The sequence below is a fragment of the Ictalurus punctatus genome, chromosome 22 (genome assembly GCF_001660625.3).
Source record: "Ictalurus punctatus breed USDA103 chromosome 22, Coco_2.0, whole genome shotgun sequence".
NCBI lineage: Eukaryota > Metazoa > Chordata > Actinopteri > Siluriformes > Ictaluridae > Ictalurus > Ictalurus punctatus.
The window spans coordinates 3,364,840-3,385,344 of NC_030437.2; the positions used below are offsets into that span (position 1 = coordinate 3,364,840).

Genomic DNA, 20,505 nt, shown 5'->3' on the forward strand with positions numbered 1-20,505 from the left:
AATAAATAACCAGCAATGCTATCCAGTGTAGTGTCCATGTGGATGTCTATTAAAAAAATAAAGTTCTTAAAACTCAGGGAAGGGTGCCCTCTGGTGGCATGGCAGTGAACTGTCCTGATATGACAGAATTGTTACAAACCATAACTATGCAACATTATAGTAACAAAATATAAGAAGAAAGAAAGAAAAAAAAAGAATGAAAGAATTAACAGCTCACAGTTGCTATGCAGTTTTAGACAGTGATTTTTTTTATTATTATTTTATTTAATTTTTTTACATTAACTGTTGTTGGGAGCCAACAACTAATTATTTAACTAACAATTAATTATGAACGAATACTGTAGTGTAAATCTATTTTTTAAATTTTATTTTAAAAAAAGGTCATCAATCTACAGTTACTTCCTGTATGCTGCTGGAAACACCCACCAAAATACATAATTATGTAATGTCGTGCAATAATGATACCAAGGGTAATAATACTACATCTTGTTTCTTTTAACAGTGTGGGTCATCTGGCAGGGGAACTCGTACGAAGTCTGAAAGCTCAACAACCTCAAGAAGTTCAAGAAGCTGAAAAAATAACTAGTATTGATATGTTTTGCGTTCAGATTGCAGGATTGTGTCATGACCTGGGTGAGTTATTCATAATAGTAGTGTAGTTAGTTCCGTCCGCGCAGCGGGGCGCATCGGGCAACAAGCATTCGCCAGCGGGCTCGGTCGGAAGCGTCGATTTCCACATCTTCCCACTTGACATCGAGCGCTCGTAGATCCTCCATGAACGTTCGTCGCCAAGTATTCCGCGGCCGCCCTACTCTTCTCTTCCCTCGTGGCGGCGTCCAGCGCAGCGCGATCTTTGCGTGGTGGTGGTCAGACATCCGTAGAATGTGTCCTGCAAAGCGCATTCTTCGTTCTACGACCATTTCTGCCAGGCTGCGGGAGTTTGTTCTTCTTAGAATTTCTTCATTTGAAATACGATCACGGTATGATACACCAAGTATTCTTCTCAGGCATCGTTGTTGAAACACGTTCAGCTTGTGGATGACTGCCCTCGAGCTCTTCCAAGTTTCAGATGCATAGATGGCGGTTGGGATGATGATGCTATTAAACAGGCGAAGTTTGCTGTTGGTGTGGATAGTTCGCCTAGCCCAAATCGGTTGTAGCTGTTGGAAGACTGCAAATGCTCTGCCGATTCTGCGATTGACATCCACGTTAGTCCCACCATCCGCAGCCACAATGCTGCCAAGGTAGGTGAACTGTTTGACTTCTTCGATCAGCTGGTTGCTCACCGTGATCCGCACCGGCGTCATCCGGCCGACGGCCATGACGTTGGTCTTGTCAGTGCTGATCCGTAACCCAACTTTGGCTGCTTCGTGCTCCAGGCTAGTGGTCATCTCCTGTAAGACTTTCCCATTCTGCGCCAATAGCACAATATCGTCGGCGAATTCCAGGTCGGTCAGGCGTCCCTGGCCTCTCCACGGAATTCCAGACGCTGGCTGTGTTAGTGCTCGTCGCATGACGAAGTCCATCATCATGAGGAAAAAGAATGGTGAAAGAATGCAGCCCTGTCTGACTCCAGTCTCGATGGTGAAAAAGGCAGTATGACCTGTGTCCGTCCGGATGCAACAGCTAGAATCCTGATATAAGTTCTGGAAAATGGCGATAAACCGCTGTGGAATGCCATATAGCCGTGCGATGTTCCAAAGCGATTTCCAGTGGACGTTGTCAAACGCCTTCTTAAAGTCTATAAAGTTTACCAAGAGCGGTTTCTGATATTCGGAGCTTTGTTCAATGATGTTTTGAAGAGCAAAGATTTGTTCAGTGCACGACCGACCGCTTCTAAACCCGGCCTGTTCGTCCCGTAGAGCCTGATCGACTGCTCGCAGTATCCGTTTGAGGAGGACGAGACAAAATACCTTGCCTGGAACAGACAGAAGGGTGATGCCTCTCCAATTGTTACAGTCTGCGAGATTACCTTTCTTAGGTAATTTGACGATGACACCCTGTCTCCAGTCATTTGGGACACGTTCCATGTGCCAGCAGTCATTGAGCAGCGTAGTGAGCACCCGTACAACTTCATCACCACCCGCTTTCAGCATTTCTGCCGAGATTTGGTCAAGACCAGGTGCTTTGTTGTTTTTCAGATGACGAATCGCTGCAGCGACCTCAGCATCCATGATGTCGCTCATGTCCACTTCCAGCTCACAGGGAGGAGGAAAGACTGTAAAGTCGTGCGTGGCTACGGGAGCCGGCTGGTTTAGGGTGTCTTTGAAATGTTCCACCCAACGCGCGTCCTGCTCTTCTTTGCTAACTAGCATCCTGCCGGTTGTATCCCTTATCGGCCCAGTGGAACCGCTTCGGGCCCGAGTGAGATCTCTGACCACACGAAAAAGAGTCCTGCTGTCACCCTGGTCCGCAGCCAGTTGTGCTTCAGTGCCCTTCCGGTCCAGCCAGTCCTTCTTGTCTGCTCGGCAACTCCTCTTGACCCTGCGGTCGAGTTCTCGGTACGCCTGCGATGCTTCATTTCGCTCCTCTTCGGTCTTTGCTTGATCGCGCTGACGTTTCTTGACCCGTCTTTCATCGAGCAACGACCATGTCCGGTCCTGAATCCACCGTTCTCGCTGCGTTCCACGCCGTCGACCAATCGTTCTCTCTGCCGTCTCTACGGCAGCATCCTTGATCTGTGCCCATTGTTCTTCGATGCTGGCCGAGTTGTCAAGAATCTGGAATCGATTAGCGAGTTCAATGTGGAAGTGCTCGGCGTTCACGCGGTCCTTCAATTTCTCGGAGGCAAATGACCGAACGGTGTTGCGTCCGGCCACTCTTTTCAATTTTAGTCGGATTGAAGTCAGAAGCAAGTGGTGATCAGATCCGACGTCGGCGCCGCGAAAAACCCGTACGTCACGTAAAGCCGAGCGCCACCGTCGATGGATGCATACATAGTCGATTTCATTGTGAGTGGCCCCATCTGGTGACCGCCACGTCTTTTTGTGAATCCGTTTGTGAATGAAATATGTATTCCCGATGCAAAGGTTGTTAAGATTGCATAGGGATAGGAGACGCTCTCCATTATCGCTCGTTACTGCTGCCGATCCATGAGGTCCGATCACGTTTTCCCAGCCCTGCCGGTCGCTACTGAGTTGCGCATTCATGTCGCCAAGGAGGATCTTTATGTCATGGTTGGGCATAACCGTGATTGTGTCTTGCAGCTGGTCGTAGAAGGCGTCCTTCTCTTCATCATCTGCCTCATTTGTCGGTGCGTAGATTTGAATAACAGTAATTTTAGCATGGCGAGACTGAAATCGGGCGGTAATTATGCGATCACTGATCGGTTTCCATCCAACGAGTGCCTGTGCCGCGGTTTTGCTCAGGACCATCCCGACACCGTGCACGTGATGTTCTTTGGCTCCCGAATACAGGACGATCTTCCCGTCGCTTATCATTTTTCCATTACCCGTCCACCTCATTTCGCTGACACCAAGAATGTCAAGCCGGTAATTGTCGAATTCGTGCAGAAGCTGCTCCAGTCTCCCACACTGGTACAACGTTCGCACGTTCCAGGTTCCAATTCATGTGATCGTATTGGCGTCGAGTATCCCATTTTGCATCGGGCGCTGGACGACCTTTCGGCTTTGCTCCAGCACCGTCATCAAGGGAGAAACAGGGTCATCGCGCCGGTATTGTTTAGACCGCTGGTTTTTGCTTGTTGTTTCCGTAGCAAGATAGATTTTACGGGATCAGGGTGCTAGCCTGATGCCCAACCCTCCTCCTTTTTCACCCGGGCTTGGGACCGGCGTCGGCGGAGATTATTCATAATGCATTAGTCTATAACAATTAGATTAACAGAAATCAAATTTAAATCCAGATGCAACCAGAATCTGTTTGTGTGACTTACTAACACAAGATAATAACATATATTATAATATAATTATGACATATTTAATAAAATAAAATATCCCACAGCTTAGATAAACTATGTAGTTGGCATGACTTCACAATTATACTGAGGATTTCATCTGTTTATATACTGTGTCACGTTTCAAGGTAGGGTTCGGAAGCAATGGCAGATATAGAACATTTTATTAAACAAATAAACAACAAAACAAAGACACTAAGACAACTTGGCAAAATACTGTGGCAAGAAAAAAACATGGAACACAGTAGTCTAGGACAAACCAGAGAAGCAGTGCAAACAGAGAAGCAGTGCAAACAGTGACTATATATATGAGTGCTCATTAACAGAAACGTGATTCAGGTGCAGGTGGTCATGTGCCATATTGTAGTCCAGTGCAGTGGCTGATGGGAACTGAAGGCCAGAGTTACCTCCTTGATATAGGACACACTGTATGGTGTAAGCAGGAAGTGTAACTGATACTGTTTGCAGCATTACAATAGTGTCCTTTTCTCAACAGTGCATGCATAGGCCTTTATTCCTGCAAATTATTTTTTCTTTAGTAAAAGAAAAACAAATTAGTAGAATTTGGAGGCTTTTTAAACAAATACTTGCATGCTCCACCTCCATAACTTTACAACTATTGTCACGTAATGGAGTTGAGGACAGATGCAAATGCAGATAACTTTATTATGTGAGAGACAGGCAGACAAATCCAAATCGTGAAACATAGACGTGGTCATAAACATATTTGTGGGGGACACTCCATGGCAAACCCATTTGAATTCTTCAAGAGTTTTGTTGTAGCTGTTGGACATGAGCTCTGAAACGATGAAATTGGGAATTAGAAACTAGAAGAGTTAAAACCAGGGTGTACAATGTGACACATGAAATAAAGCTTGGACTTAACTAAACAGAGGGGCTAACACAGAACTAGTGAATGCTATCAAAAAAAAAGCATTAATAGGATGAGGTGGAGACAGGGCTAGACTAAAACAGTACTCAAAGAGAAACACAAGTGTAACTACATTAGATTTGTCACCATGGGAACAACAATGCAATGGTGGAAACTGTAACATAAATATTGTCCATTTCACTGTTTTGTAATAGGCATTATATATAACTGATGTAATTGTGAAAATTAATCTGTAAAGTCTGTTTTTCAAATGAAGGTCATGGCCCGTTCTCACATTTATTTGAAGAAGTCGTGAAGGAGCTAGCAGAGAGAATGGTAACTGAACAATTTGTGTAACTTTAAATTTACCACCAGGTTAAATTTGATTATTTCATTTAAATAGCTAAAATAAGGTTTAATATAGAGTTATTTCTTTTATTTTTGCTGTTTTTGTTCTCTTCCCAACAAGGTCTCAGAAACAGGAGAAAGTGAAACTACAGAAGCTTTAAAAAACTGGAAGGTGAGGATTTTGTGATTGTAATCAAAACAAATATTTTATTTATTTCCAGTCTCGGAGTTCAGCTTGTTCATTTGAAGAGATCTGATGTAAATGGTACATTATCATTAAACAGTAGTTAAATAATACATATTGATTGATATTGCTATATTGATATTGATAGTGATATAGTAATTTATATTGCTCTTTTAATTTTTTTTATATTATTTTTATTGTATAGCATGAAGAACAATCAGGCAAAATGTTTGAACAGCTGATCAAAAATGGCATTAAGGAGAAGATGAAGAATGGACATTATAAAGATGAACATAATGAAGGCTTAGAATTTCAAGACAAAGACTTCGAGTTCATCCATGAGCTTATTGAAGGAACACGACCTTCTACTGACGTAATAATAACAAAAATACATATATACTGTACATACATGCATACATATATACATACAAGTCACAGACTTAAAGTAACTAGTAACACGATAAGATAATATTTCGCCAGTAAACAATGGCACACAGAGAAAATAAAAGGCAAATCAAGTTCTTTGGTTGTAGCTCTGGGAGAAGGCTTAAAGGTCTTCAAGTAGAACTATTTTAATGAAGCTAAGAACCCCTAATTATCTAATGATCACCTAAAGAAGAACCATTTTTCTAGGAGTGTATGTGGGTCAAAAAGGCTATAGGTATAAGGTTCAAATAAGACACTCTCACAGTCAATTTCTGTTTGTTGTTGTTGTTGTTTTTTATTATTATTATCTGTATACGGTTTGCCTCATGCAGTCACTCAACAGAGAAAGACATGAGAGAAAGTCCTACTTGTATGAGATTGTGGCCAATAAAGAGACAGGTATTGATGTTGACAAAATGGATTATTTCAGTAGGTGAGTTTGGCTTGTGCATATTTTTTGCGTGAAATGCATGTTTGGTTTTAATTAATGAAATTCAATGTTACTTTTTCACAAAAGATATAATACTGTATATGCTATGTATCTATATTTCCTTTCCCAGAGATTGTCACCATGTGGGGATGAAAAGCAACTTCTCACATGAGCGCTATGTGATGTTCGCACGAGTTTGCACCAACGAGAAAAATGAAACGCACATCTGCACAAGAGATAAGGTAAGCGTATAAGTGAAGGAATCTTTTTATACACAAAGACATTTGATATTAAAACATAATTATTTTTTCCTCTTTTCATTCTTTAAGGAAGCGATAAACATGTATGAACTCTTCCATAATCGATATCTGCTTCACTACAATGTCTGCCAGCACAGAGTTAAGGTGGCAATAGAAACAATGTGAGTTAACTTGGTAAATAAACTCACACTGACATTTCATGTGAGATTTAGGCAAATGTCAGTTGTAGTGCTGGTCAAACATAGAATTTTAGACTGTTGCCAGTGATAGCAGTAATTATCATTTTATTTTATCAAGTTACACACACCTGTTTTGATCATGTTTTTCCCCTCATATTTTTAGGATTGTTGATGCGCTTTTGGCAGCTGAAGGTCACTTTAAGTTGGGTGACAAGACAATCTCTGAGGCAGTTATAGACCCTAAAACATACCTGAAACTCACAGGTTTACACTACATTTCTCTGAAATAATAAATTACCAGTAAGACATTAATATCTTATATCTTATATCTACTGGAATTGGTCTTGTATAGTTTTCTCTCTTTTTTCAGATGACATTCTTCGGGAAATCATGAGGTCAACAGACAACAGTCTCAAAACAGCAAGGAAAATTATTAGGAGAATTGACAAGCGCAAGATTTACAAGTTTGTCGGTGGCAAAATATTCCAGAAAAAGGATGTGAAACATTTGGACAGTGCTGAAAACCGGAAAGTTAGTCACACACATTTTTTCCAACATTCATTATTATAGATTCCTCCTTCAACCTCCACACCAGATTCTTTTGAGATGCTACTGTAAGTAATTATTTAACGATACAGTGGGGGAAAGAACACGTGAACTTTTTTTTTCAGTAAATATATTTCCAATGAGGCTATTCACATGAAATTTTCACCAGACTTTTGGTGAAATCCACACATATAAAGAAATAAAAACATTAAAGTCCATAAATGAAGTTATGTGTAATAAAGAGGAATGACACAGGAGAAAAATATTATACACACTAACTGAAATTTATTAAATACTTAGTGGAGAAGCCTTTGTTTGTAATGACCGCTTCAAGACGTTTTCTGTATGAAGAAATTAATCAGTCGCAGTATTCAGGTGTGATTTTGGCCCATTCTTCTAAACATATTGTCTTTAAATCTTGTTCAACTGGATTCAAGTCAGGTGATTGACTGGGATATTCTAACACTCTAATCTCACGGTAAAAGGCTCCATTTATTGTTCCTTCAATTATATGAAGTCTACCAGAACCATACGATGAAAAACATCTCCACACCATGATGCTTCCACCTCCAAACTTCACTGTTGGTGTAGTGTTTTTAGGGTGATGTCAGTGCCATTTCTTCTCCAAACATGGTGTGTAGTATGACAGACAAAAAGTTACATGTTGCTCTCATCTGACCAGACTACACTCTCCCAGTATTTCATAGGCTTGTCCAAATGAGTTGTAGCAAACTTTAAATGAGCTTCGACATGCCTTTTTTTAGTAATGGAGTCTTGCGGGGTGAGCGTGAGCACTGGACTGCATTGCCTATAGTTTTCTCTGTGATGATGGTACCTGCTGCCTCCAAGTGTTTCTGGAGCTCTTTCCAAGTGGTCCTTGAATCTTGAGCTACTCTTCTGACTATTTTTCTGACTCCCTGGTTAGAAATCTTGCGAGGAGCTCCTGTCCGTGGCCGGTTGATTACGGAGTTAATCCACTTGTGGATAATGACCCCAATGGTGCTTACTGGAGGATTCAGAAGTTTTGAAATACGTCTGTATCCGATTCCATTCGCAACAATAAGGTTGTGAAGGTCTTGGGAGAGCTCTTTGCTTTTACCCATCATGAGATGTTTCTTGTGTGACACCTTGGTAACGAAAAGCCTTTTTATAGACCATCAATTTACTAACCCGGCTGATATTAATTTGCACTGATAGGGGGTATAATTACTTTCTAACTACTTACGGATTTTAGCTGGTTCCTTGCCTTACCTTACCTTAGAAAACTGCTTTTTCTTAGCATGTTCAACACTTTTTCCCATGTCACTCCTCTTTATTACACATAACTTTATTTATGCACTTTAACGTTGTGAATTTTTTTATATTTCCATATTTCTCGAGTTAATACTGATGTCTGGTGAAAATTTCATATGAATAACCTCATTGGTGTCATGATCCTGTGCGTGATGGAGTTGAGGATGGATGCAAGTGCAGTAAAAGCCGTTTAATAGAGAGAGACAGGCAGACAAATCCAAATCATTAGACAGAAGCGTGGTCAAAACAGGCAATGGGTCAGGCGATCAGCAAACAGGGCGAGATAAATAGGGCGAGGCTAGAATCAGAGTTGGGAAATAAGAAACGAGGTCAATGAACATGAAACGAAACGAGACGAAAACAAAGAACAACCGCTTGGTAAAGAGCTAAACTCAATTCTACACAAAGTCATAGTGTTTAAACAGTCTCTAATATACTGTGGTGTGAGTGTGTGGGAGATTGGAAACAGGTGTGTGTGATTAGAATTCCGGAGAAGGTGAACGTGTGTTGAAGAAGTGTAGTCCATGGTGGCCATGTTTGTAGGCTGCAGTGCAGGATGGGAAATGTAGTCACTGGTTTGCTGTGACATGACAATTGGAAATATATTTACTTTAAAATATATTTATACATATATAAATATATATACTATATATACTATTATACATACATATATATATATATATATATATATATATATATATATATATATATATATATATATATATATATATATATATATATATATATATATATATATATATTTAAAAATGTTGACGTGTTCAATACTTATTTGCCCCACTGCACTTGCTCATTACTTTAAAAATACATCAGTTTCAGAAACTTTATTATGAGGATTAGATAATTTTGAAGATAAATTGTGTTAAATGGATATCCAGAGATATGAAGGTATTAAAGAAGAAATAGCATGTCACAGCTACCAATGAATTCAGACTTCAGCCTTACCTGGTCTTATACTCAGATTTTGTAGTATTTGCAGAATGGTGTGTGTGTGTGTGTGTGTGTGTGTGTGTGTGTGTGTGTGTGTGTGTGTGTGTGTGTTACTAGGCAGTGGTAAAGAAGTGGCTGGAGCTTATTCAAAAAGGCTCAACAAGACCTGTAAGTGGGATTTTGTGGTTTATGCTGTTTTTGGTCATCAGCTTAAAAATCTAAAGTCATTTTAAATTTTTGTGTTTTACTGATTTTTATCCAGGAAGAGAGTACATTAGACAGTTACCGAGTTAGCCATAGTTGTTAAGTTTTGAGTTTTTTTGTTTTGTTTTTTTTATTTTTATTTTTCAGCACAAATCAAAAACATTGTGGGGTCCATAGAGGTGCTGAGTTTTCTAACACTGTGTGTGTGTGTGTGTGTGTGTGTGTGTGTGTGTGTGTGTGTGTGTGTGTGTGTGTGTGTGTGTGTAAGTGCAAGTGCAAGTGCAAGAAATGGCAGGAGTGGTTCAAGAAGAAACAAATCAGTGAAAGCAAATTTTTTGTCAAGGTAAGTGACAAAAATAATATAAAACACCTATAATATTTACAACATTTATATTAATATTTTATAACATTTATATATTAAAGTGCAGTATGTACAGTCCACTAATCATAACACTAATAACATACATGGAGTCAGAAAGTTACACTGCACACTTTTGTGTTGTGCATGTGCCATTTTACCCACCTAAAGTGACAAAATCTCTTATTCACAAAAGTATTCAGACCCTTTTAAATGTCTTTAAGTGGCCCAGCTAAAGCCCAGACTTAAACCCCATCAAACATCTGTAGTGAGACCTGATGATTTCAGTTCGCAAATACTCTCCATCCAATCTGACAGAGCTTGAGAGGCTCTGCCATGAAGAATGGGATAAACTGCCCAAATTCAAAGCTTATAGAAACATATACAAGGAGATTTGTAGATGTAATTGCTGTCAAAGGGGCTTCTACAAAGTATTGAATATAGTGTCTGAATACATAGCCAGCGCTAAGGGAAGAATTCATTATTTTTCGAAGAGGTTTGATTGCTTCTGGCAGTATCTGTTTGAGGAAACGTGTAGGTAAGAGATCTAGTATAAAAGCTGATGATTTTGATGATTTTGATTATCGAAATTAGTAAAATTAGTTTGGTCTCTCGAAGGGGAGTAAAACATTCTAATCGCTGGTCTGATATGGTTATATATTGTTATCTACATGGTTAATCTGATTGTCTAGCTGTCTATCTGTCTACCCTAACAATCCTGCCTCAAATCTACTCCAATTATCTATAAAGCCCACATTGTTTTTGGAGCAGCACCTGGACATCCGGCAGCAACTATAACCTGCTGTAAGCTACATCGCCACGCTGTATTGGATTGGGGCATATTACTTCATCGGACATCACCTTCGCTAATTTAAGCACCTAGACAATGTTACTCTTAGTAACCGCTGACTGACAAAGGTGTACATCATTAACTCCTAAGTGAAAAACTACCTTTGAAAACCTATGCTATGCATAACAGTCTAGGATTACCCTGGATCCTGCACATCCTGCACTCAACACACTGAATAAGCTGAATGTCTGCCATGTTGAATGTTAAATGTACCTTCATCATTATGAGTGATTAAGTGTAGATTGATGGTAGAACTGGTAATAGTAATATATATATATATATATATATATATATATATATATATATATATATATATATATATATATATATATATATATATATATATATATATATTCAAAATGAAATCCACAAAACCATAAAGTGTGCAACAAGTAAAGGGATCTGAATACTTTCTGAATCCACTGTATATGCATGTTACTCTTTCAGAAGACAATTAAGTAATTACGTTTGCACACCAGCTATGCAACAATTGCATGGAAGAAATATGGGCAAAAATAGTTCAAATGCCTTCAATTACTTTAGCCAAATCTTACATTTGTACTGTTGCTTAATGCTAAAACATATTTAGTAATTGTCGTTTTCATCCATTACAGCTTGTCAGATTGAATTATGGAAAGGACGACAAAGATCCAATCAAATCTCTTGGATTCTACAGGAAGAACAAGCCACACAAATCAGTGAAACTGTCCAGAAATGAGGTAGATCTGTATTATCTTTATTAATCTATCCCTTCTACACATGACTGTAGATTGTTACCTATTTCAAAACTATACACTTGACCTCTTCATAAACATAATGTGTCTGTGGGTTCTGAAATTACTTTATGAATTTATATAATTAAAGGTCTGCAGCTGGTGAGGGTGTAATTTAGCACGGGTCAGCATGGTGATGTTGGGGTTTGGGGGTGAGCCAGATGGGTAATGACTGATTGGGTACACTTGCAACAGTTGAACAAAAGTTTTGCCTAAGTCAGGGTGTAAAGTTGCTCCTAAACCAGATGTTAAGAGGAGGCCAAATGTGAATGGTTTTGTAATTACATCTGGAAGCCCACTGTTCTGATGGGTTCTCGTGCAACATTTTATTAACGTTTAGTACAGTAATAACATTCCTGACATTTTAGTAATAAGCCATAGCAACAAAGGAGAGTGAAGCAGCTACAATCTGCATTTGAATATGTTCAACGACAGAATAAATTATAACAACATTAATAGTCAAATGTTTTAAATATTTTGTGATGTACCTTTCTATGACCTTGCCTTGATATTTTCCCGTTATGTGGTCTGATGTAAAAAAAAAAAAAAAAAAAAAAAAAACATTTGTAGTTTATCCTCTGATCCTCTTTCATTGGCTCTGGTCAGGCTACGAGAACTGGAGACTGGTAAGAAGTCGGGGCATGTAGGTTGGGCAGCTGCTGGAAGTTCATTGCGAGCTGATTCAGCACATGCACTGCTAACTGTAGTTGTTCTCCTATTGACTTCTCTGTTACAGATCCAGTGTTTTAATTATTTTGCATCTCTGCAGGTTTCATTCATTCTGCCCACAATCTTTGCCGAAATCAAGGTCATGCTGTTCTACAAAGGTAATGGAAAGCTTCCAAAAAACCCACCCATCAGAGAATTCTGGGAGTTAGTGGAGAAGGATGATGTAAGGGAAGACTCAAGTGATGAATCATGTGAGGATTCCAGCGAGGAATCGAGTGAAAATTCAAGTGATGATGAGTAGCAGGAAGAAGTCTACTCTATAATGTTCGTGAAAAAATTTGAGTTGAAAAAAAAGAGTTTATTTTGACTTGGCTAATGTGGAGAAAATAAACTCACTTGTGCATGGTGGTTGCAGGAATATTGATCTAAAATTCATATAGTGTGCATTTGATTTTCTGTACATGTAGGGTAGGTTTCTTTTGGGGATTTTCTGTAACTTTTGATGTAGTTGACATTGTGAATGATTTTGGTACTTCACACATTTTGGTACACGGTTTATTATAAAAGAATGATCAAGAATAACTTAGTAATCATTGTGTTATACATTAAGAGGGTTACAAGTCAAAGCTTATAAAACTAAGCATGTTTTTTTCTGTTATCTCAAATTTATGGCTATGTTTCAACTTTTATTTCATGTACTTATCTTAGGGGATTGTGGCATCTGAATTACATATTAGCATAAGTAATATAATCATGTTTCATTTATAAGTCACATGCTATGGTTTGATCTGTTTTTTGGTTGTTGTTGTTTTTTTGGGGGGTGGGGCATTTTTTTGTTTTAGATTTTAGCATATACAAAGTTAAACGAAATAAAAAGTTTAAGACACCGGTGATTGGCTGTGTGATGAAAGAATTGTGTGATTAAAAAAATATCTTAATTTGCGTGTCTGTTGTTCTCACTTTGTAAGAAACATGCATAACGCCACACTGCTCAGAACCAGAGCACAACCAATAATTATATTAATGGCCACACATTAGCAGAAGCGCTGCTCACATAAACAGATTTTTTATTTTATTTTTTTGTGTGTAATCAGTGATACGCTGAAGCTGTCTTTAAGGAGTCATTTACATAACATTTATGGAAGGAGTCTCCGTTTCCAGCATCAGTGCTTTATAAAGTTGTAAATTTATGTTTTCTGACTTAAAAAGTCTTCAAGACAGAAGACAAGCTGTGGGCTTTTTTTTCTCTCTCTCTTTTATATTAATTTAGAGAGAGTTGCTTCACAGACATTCCACAACATTAACTATCCATGGAAAAAAGTTTCTTTAATAAATAAAACAATTCTTGGTCTTAGCAAAATGCTAACATTCATTTAGTGGCAATACTTTAATATAATTCTGCATATATATATATATATATATATATATATATATATATATATATATATATATATATATATATATATATATATATATATAATATATAATTATAATGATAGCTGTAACATTTTTGAAGACAATTATTATCTATTTTGACTGCAGAAACTTTTCTACTGGTCTCTGCTAAGCTCTTCTACTGAATACTAAGCTCTTGTCTGCCCTCGTCATACTGTACGTGTCTTTGGTTTTTCTCTGGGGTACAGAGAGTATCCATCATGCTGTAAATGCATGTACTTAGTGAAAATGTGTTTACTTTAAACCTTAGTTTGGATGGAAGTGTTTTAGGAGTGAAAGCTGGAAGGCTAGACAGTTAAAGCTGTAATACTGATAATCCGTCTTGGCACATTTAAGTACACTCAACACATTTCAGTCAGTGATTTGGGAGCCCTATGCAAAATATAGGAATGGGGATCTCTTTTCAATGTTTTAACATTACAGTATCTCACAAAAGTGAGTACACCCCTCACATTTTTGTAAATATTTGATTATATCTTTTCATGTGACACACTGAAGAAATGACACTTTGCTACAATGTAAAGTGGTGAGTGTACAGCTTGTGTAACCGTGTAAATTTGCTGTCCCCTCAAAATAACTCAACACACAGCCATTAATGTCTAAACCGCTGGCAACAAAAGTGAGTACACCCCTAAGTGAAAATGTCCAAATTGGGCCAAAGCGTCAATATTTTGTGTGGCCACCATTATTTTCCAGCGCTGCCTTAACCCTCTTGGGCATGGAGTTCACCAGAGCTTCACAGGTTGCCACTGGAGTCCTCTTCCACTCCTCCATGATGACATCACTGAGCTGGTGGATGTTAGAGACCTTGTGCTCCTCCACCTTCCGTTTGAGGATGCCCCACAGATGCTCAATAGGGTTTAGTCCATCACCTTCACCCTCAGCTTCTTTAGCAAGGCAGTGGTCGTCTTGGAAGTGTGTTTGGGGTCGTTATCACACTGGAATACATGCTGGGATTATGCTCTGCTTCAGTATGTCACAGTACATGTTGGCATTCATGGTTCCCTCAATGAACTGTAGCTCCCCAGTGCTGGCAGCACTCATGCAGTCCCAGACCAGGACACTCCCACCACCATGCTTGACTGTAGGCAAGAAACACTTGTCTTTGTACTCCTCACCTGGTTGCCGCCACACACCCTTGACAACATCTGAACCAAATAAGGTCTCATCAGACCATCGGTCTTGGTCTCGTCAAACCACAGGACATGGTTCCACTAATCCATGTCCTTAGTCTGCTTGTCTTCAGCAAACTGTTTGTGGGCTTTCTTGTGCATCATCTTTAGAAGAGGCTTCCTTCTGGGACGACAGCCATGCAGACCATTTTGATGCAGTGTGCGGCGTATGGTCTGAGCACTGACAGGCTGACCCCGCACCCCTTCAACCTCTGCAGCAATGCTGGCAGCACTTATACATCTATTTCCCAAAGACAACCTCTGGATAGGACACTAAGCAAATGCACTCAACTTCTTTGGTGGACCATGGCGAGGCCTGTTCTGAGTGAAACCTGTCCTGTTAAACCACTGGTCTTGGCCACCGTGCTGCAGCTCAGTGTCAGGGTCTTGGCAATCTTCTTATAGCCTAGGCCATCTTTATGTAGAGCAACAATTATTTTTTTCAGATCCTCAGAGAGTTCTTTGCCATGAGGTGCCATGTTGACCTTCCAGTGACCAGTATGAGGGAGTGTGAGATCGATGACACCAAATTTAACACACCTGCTTCCCATTCACACCTGAGACCTTGTAGAACTAACAAGTCACATGACATCGGGGAGGGAAAATGGCTAATTGGGCCCAGTTTGGACATTTTCACTTAGAGGTGTACTCACTTTTGTTGCCAGCTGTTTAGACATTAATGGCTGAGTGTTGAGTTATTTTGAGGGAACAGCAAATTTACACTGTTACACAAGCTGTACACACTACTTTACATTGTAGCAAAGTGACATTTCTTCAGTGTTGTCAAATGAAAAGATATAATCAAATATTTACAAAAATGTGAGGTGTATACTTACTTTTGTGAGATACTGTATGTAATAAGAACTGTTTCTGGACATCGCATTGAATCATCCACCAGAACTAACACAAAGCGATAGCCTCAGATACACCTTTCCTAATGGTTCAACGATGTCCATGGCAATTTTTTTTTAAGTGGAGGGAGGGAGAGAGCAGGAAAAAAGAGAGTGGCCTGGACCAGGAACTGTCACCAAGTGATCTTCCGCCAACTGAATGGCTTCAGCCAGTAGCACAAACTGCTCCAGTACCACCAGCTCGATGATCCAATCTGCCTCTTGCCCCTCTGCCATCAACCACAAGACCTTCAGCCGCTGAGCGTAGGTGATGGAGCAACCGATCTCGGAGAGCTGCAGAGACCAGAAGCACTAGTGATGCTTCTCAGATGTGTGGCCGACATGCCACAGGACCACCCTGACACAGGATTACTCTAGCTACGTCCATGGCGGCAGCTGCTTTGTTTCCTCCGATAGCAAGAGGTGGATATGCAGAGCCCATTCCACCTACGGACATCCTCACACAGCTGCTACATGCTCGAAGTGCTCCAGGAAAGCCTCCAGATCATCCATGGTGGCCATCTTCATGAGCTTCACATGTGGCATGGGCTGCAGCAGAATCTGAAGCACCCTTTAGCTCTCAGCCTGCTCTTACGCGAAGGCTTCAAAGTGCAGGCTAAAATCCAGGTTTAGGTGGAGCATTGGGGCACACCAACTGAGAGTTTAGAGTCCATGCTAACATTTTGGCATGTGTGTACAGGTACATGAGTGTCTACATGAGTGTACAGGCTCGATAGAAAATTTCCTTTTGGACAACATAAAGTTGATCGACCAAGTCTAAATAGGATGAAGTCTAAACCTCTGATTACTGTAATATTCTTCTAGTTATTGTGTAGATAGGAAACTATGGCATGATTATATAAAGCTAATTTTACTTAGATATTAATGGTCTAATTCTGTAGATTTTAGTGGTCATGACCTCTGACTAGAAATAACGTTACTATAACTAAGCGTTACTATCTAAGGGCACTATTAAAGTACTATTTAGGAAAGCGTAAGCATGGGGCGGTTGTCTAAACAGTATTTGTCAATTACCTCTGGCTAATGACCAAGACTGGCAAGTTTGTGACCATGAGATCCGCGTTCATAACCGGCGCGAGACTCGACATGGAATCCGAATGAACGAGCACAATTTAAAGTATAGAATTATCTAGAATTAATCAAATGTAGAAGATCAAAAGTATCAAAATGCAAAAAGCTAAGAAATAAATACAACATTGAGGTTTTTACAATTGGAGTCAGATGTAATTTAAGAGAGAGTCAAGAAGATTTGGAATGACAAATTTAATAATCAAAATGTATTCACATCATTTCAAAGAGACAGAAGCACGCGGTAATCCTTCCACCACGTCATTGGATATTGTTGTTGGACCAATGAGTGGACCCCTACAGCACCAACCGCCACAACTGCCTTTTATGTGAATTACCCTGTCTGGTTTTGTGATTTCACACCTTTTATTATCCATGTCTCTATATATTCTGTGTACAGATATCTGGCTGCAACCTTGCCCTTGTCTCTCAAGTGCAATATTAACACAGAACTTGTTACGCCACGGCCAGCAGATGGCACTGCGGCACGGCTTCTGACTGGTCACGTGACTCTTTTGTTTTCGTTCGCTTTCCGCTTGGACATTGAATTAAGTTTGATCATGTCTCTGATTTGCCCCAGGTGTCCATGTTTTGGTTTGATTAGGTTTGCTATTTAAACTCCCCGTGTGACTGCGCCCTTCGCGCAGTATTATAGTTGGTATAGTTTGTACCAAACGTCTGATGCGGTTCCCGGTTATGTTTGATTACGATAGTGAATGCGTTAGCATGTGGTCTGGTTTCGTGCCCTGCTCTAGTTTCAAGCCACGATACCAGTTTCTTGTTTTCCTGGTGAAGACCGCGTTTCCTGTGTTTGTTTGTCTACTGTTAATAAAGACTTTGACCTGCATCTGTCTCCAGTCCCGATACGTAACAGAACCCTTCCAAAATATATATTTATTATTTTCTGTGAAAGTTTTCAGAAGGCTTCGCTAGTATGCACTGCCTAGCATAACATATTTTAACATAAAAATTAGTTTGTCATTTTTGCAGAATTTCAGAACGTCAGCAATCAAGAAAGTGTCCAAGTTTTAGTGGAAACACTCAAAATTGCCTATTACTTAGGATATTTCACTCATTTAAAAGACACAATCCTTTGTAGACCCTCTTTGTGAATCAACTGCACATTACCTCAGTGGATTTAAGATAAATTCTAAGTATAAGGTATTATTTGTGTGATTATTTGTTTTCTTTTTTGTTTATTTATAGGTCCAGCAAGCTAGAGGTCACAAGCTTCTTTAGTGAAGCTAACTATTTAGCAGATTATTTTCTTTTCAGTGTTATATGGCATAAACTTGTATCATGTTGTGACCATGATTTTGGAAAACTCTTGATAGTCTTGAGGAGAGACTGAGGAATAAACAGAAGGTCAGAGCCAGACCGTGTGTTGTGGTCAAAACTTCCAGACCATGCACACAATTGGCATGTTTGGTAAAAACTGGACTGTGTACAAATGTACTGTAAAATGTGTTGATGCGTAAAAACCCACTGTAAATTCGTTGATGTTTTGGTGCTATTTTGTGGAGGTTGTAAAGATGAGTTCTGTTAAGCACCAGGATACTTCAGCCCAAAACCTAATTGCCTCTGCCAGAAGGTTTAGATTTGTGACCATGCCAGTATAACCATGTGTGTATGTGTGTGTCCATTTTTATTTATCAAACTGCATTTCAAATAAGTTTACACTGGCAACCATGCCTAAAAACCTATTTTATATATAATAACATTACTGAATATGAGTGACACTAATTAATATATCCTAATGGTATTTTATTTGAACATTCATAGAAATAATTACAGCAAAATGGCAACTTTTATTGGAGAGATGAATCCAAATAATCTTTGAAAGAAATATTAAACATTACGAAAATGTTTTTTTTTTTTAAACCTACAATATTACCATCCACAAATGTAGTGACACACCCACTTTATGTCACTTACTCTAAAAGTCAATAAAACTATTAATTTCACAATTTAATTACATTTGGCAGCAGCATTGCGATTTCCATAAAACTGCAGCGCTGCTTGCTGAACCAGCTTTTTAGTCTCAAAGCTAGTCATTATAGCCTTCTAAATTTCATTTTAAAAAGATAAATTGCGATTTTAATGATCTTATATCACAGTTTTTTTCATATCAGTTAGGCTACAGGACTAAATTGACCATATTAGTTAACAAGGGCCAAGTTGCTATATGTATATTAGTATAACTATATTCACGATCTTGGAAAGTCATTATTTTGTGCTGCGACTCTGCAGCTCCTGCTGAATGGAGCAGACGCTTTCAGTTTATAGCGTCTGTTGAACATTCTCCAACTGAACTAAATAGTTTTTATTAATGTAAAAAAGCAAAACGACATTGGGGCGGTGCTGCAGGAGGCAAGGGTAATCAGAACACTGTGTAACACCGACTATCATATGATGCCTTTTTTGCAACTATTTTTGCAACTATCTGTCTCATAGTAGCTCACTTTTTTCACCCATGATAATAAGGAAACTGTCCCCTTTGCTGCCTCCTTCAGTTTTTCTTTAATTTTCTGCCATCTCTGTCTGTTTGGCATTGTGCCTTTGCTGACTAAATAACATACATATACTATAAAAGGGTTACTTGCATGTCTGGATATTTAACGAGCTTGAGTAGCTAGTACTTACTAACACATTGCCTCTCAATCAATTTGAAAACTACTGGCGATAAGCATATAAAATGCTAATAATTAGGAAAAAGTTAGCAGAAGAGCTAGTGGTTTGAGATTACCTGTCTGTCTGTTGACCCTACATGCATCATGATTGCGTCATGACAACGAGGCTATCTGACATCAGATTCGAGTCAGAAAAATAAATAGAAAAATTCTCTGACATTCTTGTGATTAATTTGTTACTGTTGTGTGCATGCTCTCGTGTTAATTTGAATTCAAATGCTTTTTTACATAATATAATTGTTTACTAATTAATGTTGAGGGGGCACTTTTAAATAATTTAGAAAAGGGACATGGGCTCGAGCCCCCAGAGCCCCTGTCCCTCCCCCTTCTGCACGGCCCTGGTCTAGCATAATATATTTTAACATGATAATTACTATAGGAGTGTCAGAATTTCACCAATTAACAACGTGTCCATGTTTTCAGATTATGTCATTGTGGGCAGCCAATTTTTAACAAAGGTGTGCCCAGATCTTGTTTATTTTGATCTGCATACTTTAGGATATATATAGACACCAACCTGTTGTGTGAGTTTCACAGCATCAGGCTGAGAAAGGTAAGCAAAACAAGCTGATACTATATTGTAGTAGTCAATTCTTTACATTTGTTGTTTGATGAACAGTTTCATGGTTTATTATTAACCGTTATTATTGATTATCAATCATTATTTTGTACTTCAGTAGTAAATAAAGATTGAATAGTAAAATAGCTTTTTTTACACCACATTTGTGCTTATGACAAATAAATAGATTTGCCTGCAACCATGTTTATTTATCTAGTTTAACCAAGTCAGTGTTTTCCTCCAAAACATTTTTGCAGTGCAGTCTTAATTATTTACAACTTATTTTAGCTTTTGATACATTTTTTTCAAGTTATTTTAATGAATATACAGTAACAGCAATTTTTTCAGAATTTATAACAGAATAATAATAGAACATTTATTGCTCTACATTAATGATA

At 38.9% G+C, this 20,505-nt stretch overlaps 2 protein-coding genes across 7 annotated transcripts in view; both read left to right on the plus strand.

The window, feature by feature from the left end:
* Positions 1-13,190, plus strand: part of LOC108255727 (deoxynucleoside triphosphate triphosphohydrolase SAMHD1) — a 31,002-nt gene extending 17,812 nt beyond the window's left edge. For 4 of the 5 annotated variants that reach the window (XM_053674251.1, XM_053674253.1, XM_053674250.1 and 1 more), the window contains exons 6-18: positions 503-633; positions 5,062-5,120; positions 5,251-5,304; positions 5,522-5,689; positions 6,075-6,175; positions 6,303-6,414; positions 6,502-6,593; positions 6,775-6,875; positions 6,982-7,142; positions 9,516-9,566; positions 9,871-9,945; positions 11,425-11,529; positions 12,353-13,190. In XM_053674251.1, the coding sequence (XP_053530226.1) occupies positions 503-633; positions 5,062-5,120; positions 5,251-5,304; positions 5,522-5,689; positions 6,075-6,175; positions 6,303-6,414; positions 6,502-6,593; positions 6,775-6,875; positions 6,982-7,142; positions 9,516-9,566; positions 9,871-9,945; positions 11,425-11,529; positions 12,353-12,553 (1,411 nt within the window). In that variant the 3' untranslated portion in view covers positions 12,554-13,190. The remainder of the gene's footprint in view (positions 1-502; positions 634-5,061; positions 5,121-5,250; positions 5,305-5,521; positions 5,690-6,074; positions 6,176-6,302; positions 6,415-6,501; positions 6,594-6,774; positions 6,876-6,981; positions 7,143-9,515; positions 9,567-9,870; positions 9,946-11,424; positions 11,530-12,352) is intronic. The other variant, XM_053674254.1, reaches the window with a different exon arrangement.
* Positions 13,191-20,072: 6,882 nt separating this feature from the next.
* The window catches only part of LOC108255725 (deoxynucleoside triphosphate triphosphohydrolase SAMHD1), a 60,268-nt gene continuing 59,835 nt past the window's right edge, over positions 20,073-20,505 (plus strand). Inside the window, exon 1 of one of the 2 annotated variants that reach the window (XM_053674248.1) lies at positions 20,073-20,101. The gene's annotated coding sequence lies outside the window, so the exon portion shown is untranslated. The remainder of the gene's footprint in view (positions 20,102-20,505) is intronic. The other variant, XM_053674245.1, reaches the window with a different exon arrangement.